Raw genomic sequence first — 13281 nt, 5'->3', positions numbered from 1 at the left:
GGCCTATATTGTTAAACTATAACCCCACCTATGTTCTCTTTCTGTAATTTCCTGGTCTGGAAAATAAATGCTGCAAGAGAACCGCAATTTGGCGTTAATTTCCCAAGGAAGGGATCCCTCTCGCTTGAGGGTTCTGGCAGGAGATTAACCACTTCCGGGCCTCTCACTGCTCAAAAGAGATGGGCTTTGAGTAATCCTTTGCATCTCTGTCACCCAGGGGAAGTGAGGTGACAAATCCGTGGGGGGCAAAGCAACACAAAGCAACACCTCTACAACTTGTCTATAGAAGAATGCTAGTTTCAAATTGCACAAGAAAGGAAACAGTTTTAGAGAAGGAACAGAAGTCCTCCCTTCCACTACAACGTCTGCATTCAGGGGCCCCAGGGGCAAGTGCTGTCAGGCAAGGCCGTTTTCTCATTCCTTCCCTATGGAGAGGGTGGGGTGCACCCCAGCCAGCCCGGGGGTTCTCACCTGGTAGTGCACGAAGCGCATGTCTCGGGAGTATAGCGCTGCGGTCCACTGGCAGGGGTGGCCAGGTGGGATGGCTCTGGCCAGCTGCTCCAGTGTCCTCTGGTGGTGGGGGTAGAACTTGTGGGCCAGGGTCAGATGCAGCTGCTTGGTGCAAGGCTTCACGGAGCAGTCTGTGGGAGCAGGTAAACCGTCAGTGCTCCACACCGGGGATCGCGGCAGAAATGCCTTCACATGTGGCGCCTCCTGCCTCCACCCCCCATCTCTTGGCATCGGGCTTCGTAGACAAGGCAAGGACTTGCCCGCATTGTGGCCTCTCCGGGTTCATATGATAAAGGAGATGGTTGGATACCTGCAGGTTTTTCAAGGAAATAAAGACAAGGGTGTGGAGATGTGGGTTCAGGACCTCTGGGACTATCAATTTGCAAAATAGATGCCCAAACAAATGATTCAAATGTACAGAGCAGACTGCTTCTTTGTGCCTGGTTGTGCATATTTCTTGTAGTCCTGGGCCCACAGGTTCTGCACCAGGTCAACAGCTTTTTGTCCAAATGCGGCGTCTCAGGAAGAAAATTCCATAAGTAACAAAACTTTGTAAAGCATACAGTGTCTCAAACTTCTGCCTGACTTGGGTCAAGCAGGAAGCCCTGGGAGTGGCCAAGCCCCGTGTCTTTTGGAGTGACACGTCTGCCCTCCCTGTAAGGCTCTCAGGTCAGTGAGCAGAGTGGCTGGCATCACTGAGACAGCCAGGGTCTGATTGCAGCTGGCCACAAACTATTTTACGTCCTGGGGAGGCGGTCGGCGTCATGATGGGAACTACACAGACTTTGGTTTTGGACAGACCTTCCTTTCCACCCCATTGTGCCCTTGTTGGCAGGGTGACCTTGGCGGAGTGGCTTGATCTGACTCAACTTCTCTTTTGACAGTAGTAACTTGAGGACAGTGACAGGTGTCTGCTGGGGTTGGGGCAGGAAATCAGTTCATTAACTTGCTTCTCCAGTGGTTTCTCAGTAACAAGTAGGTACTGCCACCGCTCCACAGCATCATTTACAAACAAACAGGATCTGATCCCCCTAAAAAATGTCCAGGCGTATGCAAGCACTTCCTGGGAGCCACGCCACTGGGCCCCGCCGAGGCCTTCCACAGTGCAGGTGAGTCTTTAGCGGCAGACTAGAAACCCTCGAGGTTCTAAGCAATCCCTGAACTGCTGGGCTGAGCAGCCTAAAGCAGGAGTGTGTGGGTGGTGGGGAAATTCCTTTTATGAATTTTTTAGCAGTGGGGGAAGACGTCCTTGCCATGTGAGCCAGTGTGGCCTGGGAAAGACTCACCACTGGCTGTTGTCAGGGTGACATAGGAGTGAGTCACACCAACTTCTGAATGGCCCTTGTCTTTTCTTCCCTCTGTGGCTCCAGACCCGGGCTGGTTTCATCTCCACCAGAACTGGGCAGAGGATTGCACTGCTTTCCTGGGACTACTATAACAAATTGCCACACACTGGGGACTTAAAACAACAGAAACTTATTCTAATAGTTCTGGAGACCAGAAGTCCAAAATCAAAGTGTTGGCAGGGCCAGGTGTCCTATGAAGGCTCTAGGGAAAGATCCTTCCTGCCTCTTCTAGCTTCTGGTGGCCCCAGGCATCCCTTGGTTTGTGGCCATATCACTCCAATTTCTGCCTTGGTCATCACATGGCCTTCTCTTCTCTGTCTCTGTGTGTCCTCTTTCCTTCTTATGAGGACACCAGTCAATGGATTTAGGGCCCACCCTAATCCAGTGTGATCTCATCTGAACTAATTACATCTGCAAAGACCCTCTTTCCAAATAAGGTGTCAACTTGATTAGATTTAGGAATACCAAGAAACCTGGTAAAGCTATCTTTTTAGGTGTGTCCATGAGGGTGTCTCTAGAAGAGATTAGCATGACAGCCTGAGTGGACTGGGTGGGAAAGATCTGCCCTCAATATGGGTGGGAACCATCCAATCCACTGGGGGCCTGGAGAGAACAAAAATGGAGAAAAAAGGTGAACCTCTCTCTATCCACTGGAGGTGGGATAAACTCTGCTCTCCTGTCTGTGGACATCAGAGCTCGAGACTCTTCAGCTTTTGGGTTCCAGGACTTACACCAAGGACACCATTGGCTTCCCTGGTTTTGAGGACTTAGGACTTGGACCAAGCCATGCTGCTGGCATCCAGTTTGCAGACGGTCTATCACGGGATTTCTCTTCACAATCACATGAGCCAATTCCCCTAATAAATCCCCTCTCATGTATTTATAACATATCCTATTGGCTCTGCTCTCTGGAGAACCCTAATACAGTCACATTCTGAGGTTCCTGGTGACTTAAATTCTTAGGGGACACCACTCACCACAACACAGTGAGCTTGGGCAGGCACTTTGCCCTTTGTAGCCTCAGTCTTCCCATTTCTAAGAGGAGGACAATGAGACCCCTGGGGGGCATGAAGCATAGGTGAGCTGCCTGCCCAGAGGCAAGTGGCTGGTGGCTGACCAGGACAGGAACCACATTGTCCTTGTAGAGGAAAGGACATGAAAGAGCCATCAGCTGATAAAGGAGACGAATCCACAATGACCTGGGGTGATTTCATAATTATCTAGCAAATATGATCCCCAGACTCACCAGCCTGGGATTTATGGATTTATTTGTGGGGCCAGGATCTGCATTCATACAGGTCTGAGCACAGGGTGGACTAACTTTGGGGGAGAGACAGGAAGGGTCTTCCTACCAGGACACCGTGGCCTCCTCAAGGTTCAAAGACGAATCCACAATGACCTGGGGTGATTTCATAATTATCTAGCAAATATGATCCCCAGACTAACCAGCCAGGCTCCAAGCGGAACCTGGGATTTATGGATTTATTTGTGGGGCCAGGATCTGCATTCATACAGGTCTGAGCACAGGGCGGACTAACTTTGGGGGAGAGACAGGAAGGGTCTTCCTACCAGGACACCGTGGCCTCCTCAAGGTTCAGAATCAGCAAATCATGACAGCATCGAGCACCTTCTATGTGCAGGAGCTATGGGGGGAGGGTCCACAAAATAGGCAACACTGCTCATTGAAGAGCCAGGGCCCTTACCATTTCATAGAGAAAGAAAAAAGACAAGCAGTTGAAATGAATTGATTAAAGTCACACCACTAATCAGAGACTCAGGAAAAATTCTCATCTTCTAGTGTCAAGTCCAGAATTTTCTCCACCACACCCCAGAGGTGGCCTTTGTCTCTAGGCTAGGGCTGGTGTTTGGAGAAAAGGGAATTTTGCAGATTCTGCAACTGACTCTGGATAATCTTTCCCCTGAGAGGCCGAGGAGAAAAGACTGAGCTCAAACCTAAAAATTGAAAGAAATCACATAGGACTTGTGTTTCTCCCAGGTAAGGATGAGGGGCTTGGGAGGCCCTGGCCCTGCTGTGTGCATGAGCTTGTGACCCCACGAGCTCATGCTGGGTGCTGGGGACACCCTCTGGGACAGTTTACCAGGTTGCTGGCACATCACTAAGCCAGCTGATGTGAAAACCACATCGATGCAAACAAGGCAAATTCTACTTAAAGAAAAGACCACTGTTGGTCTAGGAGCTCTCTATATGTTTAGTTTTGAAGGACATAGTAGCTCATTAGGTGGCTCTAGTCAAATGGTTGGGCCACAAGTGAAATCTGTGTCATCATGACTGGCTGACGTTGGAGAAGGGGAAGATAGAATGCCTGGGCACGGGCAGCCTAGAAGAAAGCCCCCCCGCTGTCTGACCATGGCTGCTGGACGCTGCCCCCTGGAAACCACCCACACGCCCAAGTGGGCAGGCACGGCCCATCACTTGCTGTTAGCCAGGCCCTGTGTTTGGAGTCAAGTGGGCTGCCTACCTGCCAAGACAGATGCTTCCGTGGCGAACATCATGGCAAACTCACGGATAACTTCAGCGGGGGTGCCGTTCAGGAAGAAGCCAAGGTAGCTGACGGAAGAATGGAGAACCAGAGGGACAACCGAGGGGAAGGAACCCAGGACCCGGTCCCCAGCTCTCTTTAGAGCCTCATACAGACAGTCCACCTTCTGGTCTTCACACTAAGGGAAAAGGGACAGAGAATGTGTTTTCTCACCTTCTGTTGGAAAGCCACCAATTAATTCAATTTATAAAAACCATGCAGCAAAGTGAGACTTTTCTGTTCAAAATGTTAAAACAAATTATATAGTCCCTGTGTATGTGGGGTTATGGATCTGTTCTATGCCTGGACCTCCATTTTTTAGATATTTTAGGAGAATTCTCTTTGGAATGGAATCTCCTGTAAGGACCCAGTTTGGAGATCCCCTCATGATTAACTGCGTCCCTCCTTTGTGTCATGTTGGCTTCATCCCTACAGCACCTCCTGGCCAGTCCCTTTTCTGTACTCCCAGGACCATAGCTTTGCTCAGGATTGTGGGTCGGCTGCCAGGAGACCCAGAGGCTGCAGGGGTACACTGCTCAGAACCAGTGGTGAAGGGAGCAGTTAGCTGGCACCTCCAGCCGCTGAGCCTTCCACCTGTGTGTATGCATGTGTGTACATGTGTGTCTCTCTGTGTGTGTTTGTGTGTCTTTCTCTGTGTGTATGTACATGTGTGTCTCTGTGTGTGCATGTGTGTCTGTGCATGTTGTCTCTCTGTGTGTGTGCAATGTACGTGTGTGTATATGCACTGTACGTGTGTGTGTATATGCAGTGTACGTGTGTGTATGTTTGTGTATATGCAGTGTACATGTGTGTGTCTCTGTGTGTATATGCAATGTACATGCATGTGTATGTGTGTGTGTGTGTGTGTGTGTGTGTGTGTGTGTGTGTGTGTGAATCTCTAGGGGAAGGGCAGCAGCTGGGGGGCTGAGTTCTGCTCTCTCACCACTGTCACTGAGCCTATCTGATTTCTGAGACTACGTTTCACCACAGGCTTTGGCTGCCTTTCCCTTCCCTGTTGAGCTCCTGATGGCAAGCCAGAGGAGTCTGACTGTCACAAATGCCATCGATGTCAACGTAGGGTGACCAACTGACCCAGTTTGCCTGTGACTTTCCTGGGTTTAGTACTGTGTCTGAGAGTCCCCCAAGTCTCAGGAAAACTGGGGTGATGAAAAGAGGCTTTGGAAGGTGCTGCTTCTCCTGGGATGTCTTCTAGAAACCTTTCTCCTGCAGAGGTTTGCTTTCCCCTTCCCCCAGCACTCTGGAGCCTGGAGTTGGAATGGAGGGGAATCCCTCAAAATGGCCAGAACAGATGATGCCTGCAGGGGGCGCTCAGCTGACCACCTAGGGGTGGGATGGCCGTGGGCTGGGGAGCTGACAGCAGCGCTGGGGCAGGCCCGGGAACAGTGGAAGTGGGTGTCCCTCTCCAGGTTCCTCTGATGGGAGCCTCGGAGGAAGTAGACGCCTATCCCTCCCTCCCTTGTCCTTGTACCTCCTTCTCTTCTGAGCAGCCCCCACGTCCTGCTCACCTCCCCGTACCTCCTTATTCAACCATCTTCTAAATCAGAGGGCTGCTCTGAGACAACTTCATCTGTGAAGAGCCTACAGTCACCCCTTCTTCAGCTGACTCATCACACACTTAGGAAGCACCTGCTCTATTTGAAATGCTATGCTCGTCTCTGGGAGTACAAAGGTGACTGAGCACATGCCTTCCCTTAAGGGACTCAGTCTGGTGACGGATGCAGAGCTGCCCTGGACACAATGTCATACAACACGAAAGCACCACTGGAGATATAAACAAAAAGACAGCAGGAACAGAAAGGGGAACAACTTCTGCCTGCGGAGCTGGGGAAAACTTGAAAAACAGTGGGGATAAACAAGTGGGGTCCTGAAGGATGAATAGGAGTTGTCCAGATGAAGGCGAGGAGGAAAGCGGAGGATGGCCCACACAAGGGGCCAGCAAATACTGCAGTTCTGGACCATTTCATTGAAGTGGATCAGTTTTGTTCTATCATTCCTGGTTATCACAGAAAAATGACTTGAGCTGCTGTGGCACTGGCATGCAAGGCACGCCGGGGCCAACTCACCGTGAAGAAGTCACAGAGGGTCACGTGCGGGAAGACCTCATGAGCTCTGTTCTTCGCACACTGACGCTTGCTCTCCCTCCAGAACTCCTGAAGTCTTTCCAGCAGGGGCCCCGTGGGACAGAGGAAAAGGGCATACTCCTGCGGGATGGGGTCATCCAGGGAAGGGTCATTGCAGTGACAACGCAGCCTGTGGCAGAGAAGAGGCCACCTTCACCTCGTGTCATGATGAGGACAAATGATAGCAACGACAGCAACTCAAAATCCTGGGCAGGCTGAGCACGCAGTGTACGCACATTACCCAGATTCACCCTCCAGCCGTGCCATGGGTGAGAGGTGCCAGGCAGCGGGGCTGGCCAGCTGCCCCTGCACTCAGACCCAGGCTGCACTGAGTCCAAAGCCAAAGACAGAGAAAATAAGAGGAAGTTGAAATTTCATCTTAAACTTCAAGTTAAATACAAAAATCAAAACCACAAAAAACTAGACAAAATTTAAGGGGCTACTATATTTTCTGTAGATTCAGGAAGTTATTTTGAAAACAAGGAAATATCATATACAACCCAAAATACAGGTTCTTTCTCATTAGTAATAAAAACAGAATTAAAACCATGAGACATCATTTTCCTCATCTGTCAAATTAAAACATACTTGCTTTAAAGGATATAAGTTATGCTCAGTTGTGTCAAAGGTGCAGTGAGACTTCAGGATGAATTTGTACAACCTTTATGTAAAACAATTTGATTTTATATCAAGAGCCTTAAAATACTTATACCCTTTGAACCAATAATTCTACTTCCAGGAATTTGTTCCCAGGAAAGAGTAAAACGTATAGACGAAACTATAAATAAAATATTTATTATAGAGAAAGAAGGAAAAATTAGACAAATGATAGTAAATCTATTTATCATGTATTCATTAGAAACTATGGCTTGAAGAATTTCTAGTGACTCAAAGAAGTGCTCGTCATATAATATTGAGTTTAGAAAGGAGCATCCAGTCACTTGGGAAAACATTACTTACGCACAAACACATTCTCTTTGATAGAAAATATAGAGGGAGATATACCCCTTCACATCCTGTTTCCCTTCTTCCCCCTTTCTGGAGTTAACCCCAATTATAAATTTGCTTTGTTTTTTCCCAGAAATCTAAGTAACAAATCTAAGGATAGCTCTCGTGTGTGTTTTCTATAAATAATAAACTATTGTTCAGATTATTCTGCAGCTTGCATTTTTACTCCACAATACGTTTTTGCAATTTATCCACGTTGGCACATGCACATCAAGTTAAGGTTGCTCCTGTGAGTCTTTTAAAGGCTGTGTAATAGTCCATCATACGCACATGTAACATTGCACTTGTGCATTCTCATGTGGAGACTTAAATTGTTTTCCTTTGAAAAAAATAACACGTAATGAAGATCTCTGTACGTGTCTTCTCGGCCCTGTGTTTCTCCAGGGACTGTGCTTGGCCGTGGAGCTGCTGGGTGTTCACTACACACACTCTCGATGTCGGTGGACACCCAGGCTGCCTTCATAGTGCAGCTGGTAGAGTGTGAGGCCACCCCTGCCTTGCCTCGACTACTCTTGAAGCTCCTTTTTTGTTTTAATGGTATCTTAATTTGCATTTCCCTGATTACTAGTGAGATGTTGGCCCATTCTTGGCTGAGTCTAGGGTACTCCACTGTCTCCCCATCATTCCCTGGCAGGTCTCCTTGTCTCACTGGATGGGTCATAACCGGCAGGGACTGGCCGTGCACCTCACTGCAGGGGGCTTGGTTTTGAGTTCAAATTGGGCAGCTGACTTTAGAGCTGGACGAACTCAGAGGCTTCTGGGCATTTCCCTTTGTCCCAGGGAGGGGCTACATATTTTGCCCTTGGCCTGGAGTTTTCAGAGGAGGAAGGGGGTTCCCATTGAGAACATTCAGACATACTTTAGAGCTGGACGAACTCAGAGGCTTCTGGGCATTTCCCTTTGTCCCAGGGAGGGGCTATGTATTTTGCCCTTGGCCTGGAGTTTTCAGAGGAGGAAGGGGGTTCCCATTGAGAACATTCAGACACTCCGAGACCTATTTCAGTTTTACTTGTCATCCTGCTTGGGGACGACAGTCCGGCCCTGTAGGACCTGGCTTGTGTCGTGTGCTTTCAGATCAGAGCGTGAGGGACTTTCTGCCTCAGGGCAGAGTAACGGGAGTGTGGCACATTCAGGCTGGACAGGGTTTTAGAGAACAGGTTTCAGAGAATCTTCTTGATTCTCTGCAAACTGAGGCCCGTGGCAGTGGGCGGCCTGTGGAGTCTCATGGCTTGCGTGTGGGCTGGCTGCGTCGACCCAGAGCTCTCACCCCAACCCACCACCTGGTACTGATGCCTTGGGGGGGAATTCAGGGCCACCAGTGCCTTCCCTTCCCACCAGGCAGCCTGACAGCGTGGGACTTTATATTAGCAAAAATAGAGATTTTATATCAGCAAAAGTGGCTCCTCCCTATTTATTCAACAAATCACATAAGTTTTTCTCTTCTTTGAAGAGTTGAATTTGGATTTTTCAGTGAAAAAAGCTTTGTTCAAAGTTCTCCTTTCTCTTTCCATCTTAAACGAGGGCTCTGGCTTCTCCCCTGGTGCTGGCGGGTAGGCTCCAGGTGACCATGTTTCATTTGCATAGTGGTCCCTCCTGCCCAGAGGGTGCTGGGCACCTCCCGGGGTCCCCCTGGGAGTTCCTGCGTCTCTGCTGACAGCCCCACTCACCAGTCAGAGGCCTCCTCCACTGTCTTTCTTCCAGTGGCTGCCAGCGCTTTTAGCCTGCAGAAAATAAACACAGGACACTCAGAGTTGTCCACTCTTTGGGATGGGTGGGAGAAGCAGGGGGTGGCCTCCATACAGCAGGCCTTCAGGGCGTCCTCCTGGTGAGGCCCGCCTGCTAGGCTTCCCGGCTGGGAGCTTGGTGCCCAGGTCTCGGTCCCCCACATGACCATCACTGTGCTTTTTGACAATGCTGACCTGCTTGAATCTCTCTACTCACCTTCCTCCCAAGGCTCCCACTTCAGTCCTTGGCCTGGCATCCGAGTGCCCCAGACCGGCCTCTGTCCACTCCTGCAGTCCATCTCCCACCTCCCCCACATCCTGTACCAGAGCAAAACCGTCCCACCCATCAAATGCAGCCTCCCCAGCACCCCTCAGTGAGATCCCACCGACCCTGTGAGGCTCAGCTCAAGCCTGCCTCCTCCTCCAGGCAGCCTCCCTTCCCAGGCCGCACAGACAGGCTGCCTGCAGCCCTCCACTGGCTTCCCACTGCCCAGGGACTCCTCACGATGCACTGTGCCCACGAGTTTCCCCTGCCACCGCAAGGGCCCTGGACATCCACCATTGTCACCTGGGAGGTATGTACATTGAATTTAGCTGAACTGGACCAAACTGAACAGAGTGGAATGGCTAAGGTAATTTATTCAGGAATGCAGGCCAGAAACAGCACGAGGCACCCACCGCGGTGCTGGCCAGCGCTGTATTTTGGGGAATCCGACGGGCATGCAGCTACCTGGAGAGGCTTTCTTTCACAGGGAGGCCTTGGCCGGAACCTTACTTTGAGGTACTCCAGCCTAAGCAAGACGTTTAGAACACATTTCTCTCCCGCAACACGAATCTAAGGTTTACACTAGAAGGATTTTGCATGTGAGGCGCCACAATGTTAGTAGTGAGACACGGTGTGGCTCGGTCAGTGGCGGAGGCCTGGCTGGCGCCCTGCCCTCGGTGCCCTGCGTCTCCACCCAGGCGGGGGAGTGGCGTGGGGAAGATGTCCCACACACGGCAGCCACCCTTTCCCTTTTGACAGATCCCTGATTTACCATGAGCCTAACAGTGAGGACAAAGCCCTGATTTGGGGAGAAGAGAGGCGTGTAGCTCCAAAGTTACTTCATCCAGTTTTGCTATAATGTCGAAGGAAGGCTTGGCTCCCTCCCAGACCCCAGGTGACTTAAACTTTTCGTGTAAATAAGCCTCTGTGGAGGACCAGATCTAAGAAACCCCTTGCTGTGACAGCTGTAACCCAACGTCCATATTGGTTTGTTCCCTCTCTGAGAGCGGTAATATCTAACGCTGACATTTGCCACATACCGACCTTCTTGCGTAAGTAGGAGGCGCTGACACCTTTTCTGTAGTTTCTCAACCATTTTGCTTTGTTACTGGACATTCAGGAGACTGTGCCTATGGATAAAGGGCTTTCCCTATACTATTCAGAAACATGATCTTGCTGACTACTCTCTCAACAGCGCTGGAGACTCAGTGGCTTTGGGGCCCTTCACATCAGAGTCTGAAATACCTTGAATGTCACAGTCAGAGTCACTGAGCTGCACACAAAGAGGCTACAACCAGGCCCCACACTCCTCCAAACCCCAAAGAAGGGGGTGGCCCGAGTAACACCTGATTTCTAATTTTCACAACTTCCGGGTCCCCCCATCAGCCGGCCAGTGGAGCTGGTCTTTCAGAGGTAAAGATCATCTCCTTTGTAAAAAGTAGGAAAAGGCCTTCTTTTGAGACGATCTCTGCCCCTGCGAGGTGCACTGCTGCAACAGGAAGCCAGCGCCCAGGCGCTGCGGTGCTGAGGGGGCGGCAGGAGGGTCTCCAGCCCCCCCAGCCAGCCTCCAGGACCCGGGCACATGCCCCCGGGTGCGGCGCTGGCAGTACTCACGCGGTGTGCGCCGGGAAGCCCATGGCCAGGAGGGGGTCCAGGATTGAGGGCGGGCGGCGGCCCTTGAGCTTGTTGGAGACCTTGGCGTAGAGCTGCGTCTCCCCTGCTGCCATCTCTTCCTGCCCGCAGTGCAAGAGGCTGGCCTGCAAGCTGAACCGAGCAGATAAAGTGAGAAGAGAAAGGGGGAGAGGCGGAGGCCCCGAAGAAAAACCTCAAGCCCTTTTTGATCTTTCTGACAAAAGCTAATATCCTGTTTGCATGAGACATAGGTTTTCAGAATTCTCCTTGCAGGGAGCTGATGCAGCTCACACCAGCCCTTACTGTTTCCACAACAGGGCTCAGGACCTGAAGGTCCAACTGAGTCCCTGTGTGGGATCAGCGTCTATACCGACTTGCGTGGCAGCTGGGAGCAAGAACACACGACAGCACGGAGGAAGGAAACGGGAGCAGCAGTCCGCGGTGGGAGTTCTCCGCCGCCCACCCTGAGCGACCCTGGATCTCCATCTCCTTGTCTGCAAATGAGACATTAAACTACACTGGATCTATTGTCCCTGCTTGCTCTAAAACTTTGGTTCTTTTAGTTGTTCATTGACTTGTTCTTTAATTTAAAATTTTTAAAAAAGTTTAATGTGCATACAGAGAAGACCGCCCACCCTGAGCGACCCTGGATCTCCGTCTCCATGTCTGCAAACGAGACATTAAACTACACTGGATCTATTGTCCCTGCTTGCTCTAAAACTTTGGTCCTTTTAGTTGTTCATTGACTTGTTCTTTAACTTAAATTTTTTTAAAAAGTTTAATGTGCATACAGAGAAGATGGCAAATCACACGTGTACAGCACAAGGAATTTTGGTAAAGTGAGCACACACCCCTACGACTCCCAGGACTAGCAATAAAACACTGATCTGCAGCCAGGGGTATTTTGCACCTCTGCCACCCAAGGGGACATCTGACAATGTCTGGAGACATTTTTGGTTGTCACGACTGGTGGCGGGGGAGGTATTGTGCACCTCGTGGGTAGAGGCCAGGAATGCTGCGGTTCACGGGATAAGATTTACTTCTCCGCAACAAAAAACCATTGGCCCCAAATGTGGGTAGTGCCAAGGTGCAGAAGGCCTGCTCTAGAACATTCTCAGACCTCAGAAGCACTCCTGCCCCCACTCAGCCTCCTCCTGGTTGTCTCCCCTCCCCTGCAAAGGTACCTGCTATGCTCACTTGCACGTTCACTGTGCCTAGTTTTGAGCCTCATGTAAGTAGAACTGTATAGCACGTATTCTTTCAAGTCTGGTTTCTTTTGCCCAAAATTATGTTTGTAAAATTTATCCTTGTTATTGCTTGTAGTCCGAGTTAGTTCACTGTCATTGCTGTGTAGCGTTCTGTTTGATAAGTGTATCATGATTCATCTCTCCATTTCTCTGTTGATGTACGTTCGGGTGGTTTTCATTTGTTTGGCTATTATGAATAATGCTGCTGAAGACATTCCGCATGTGTCTTTTAGTGTCCTATGTATGCATTTCTGCTAGGAGTGGGATTGCTGGGTCACGGGCTTGTGCATACTTCGTTAGAAACTGCCAAGCAGTTTCACATAGCAGATGTACCAACTGCCCTCTCACAACAGTGGATGGGAGTTCTGACTACACTGGATTCTTGCCCACACTTGATGCTAGCAGTCTCTTTAATTTTAGCTATTTTGGTGAGTGTGTGGTGGTGTATCACTGTGGTTCCAATCTGCATTTCTCAAGGATAGTGATATTGAGCATCATTTCACAGGTGTACTGTTCATTTAATATCCTCTTTGGAGAAGTGCCCGTTTATAGTTTCTGCTCATTTTTTTCATTGAGTTGTTTGCTTTTTCTTATCAATTTGTGCAAATTCTGGTTAGAGTTTTTTGCACCCTGTTTAAGAAATTCTTAATGCAACATTGATGAAGATTGTTTTGTTCTAGAAGTTTTATACTTTTACCATTCATATTTAGCTCTACAATCCATTTGAATCCATTTGTGTATGGTGTGAGGTAAGGGTGAAGTTTCATTATTTTTCCCATTGAAAGGGCCATCCTTGGCTAGTGAATTGGTGTAGAACATTTACTATAAATCAGTTGGTTGCATATATGTTAGTCTGTTTCTGACTCTA

At 49.6% G+C, this 13281-nt stretch overlaps 1 protein-coding gene across 1 annotated transcript in view; it reads right to left on the bottom strand.

Moving 5' to 3' along the window:
* UBASH3A (ubiquitin associated and SH3 domain containing A) overlaps nt 1-11334 on the bottom strand; it is a 44531-nt gene extending 33197 nt beyond the window's left edge. Inside the window, exons 1-5 of the mRNA XM_008576909.1 lie at nt 11149-11334; nt 9213-9266; nt 6481-6667; nt 4337-4535; nt 472-641 (exon numbers count right to left, since the gene is read on the bottom strand). Coding sequence (XP_008575131.1) covers nt 472-641; nt 4337-4535; nt 6481-6667; nt 9213-9266; nt 11149-11261 — 723 coding nt within the window. The 5' untranslated portion in view covers nt 11262-11334. The remainder of the gene's footprint in view (nt 1-471; nt 642-4336; nt 4536-6480; nt 6668-9212; nt 9267-11148) is intronic.
* Between the last annotated feature and the right edge of the window lie 1947 nt (nt 11335-13281).

This window comes from Galeopterus variegatus, unplaced genomic scaffold (assembly GCF_000696425.1).
Source record: "Galeopterus variegatus unplaced genomic scaffold, G_variegatus-3.0.2 Scaffold1427, whole genome shotgun sequence".
Classification (NCBI taxonomy): domain Eukaryota; kingdom Metazoa; phylum Chordata; class Mammalia; order Dermoptera; family Cynocephalidae; genus Galeopterus; species Galeopterus variegatus.
The sequence above is the reverse complement of the archived record's forward strand: the minus strand, read 5'-3'. Positions and strand labels throughout refer to the sequence as shown.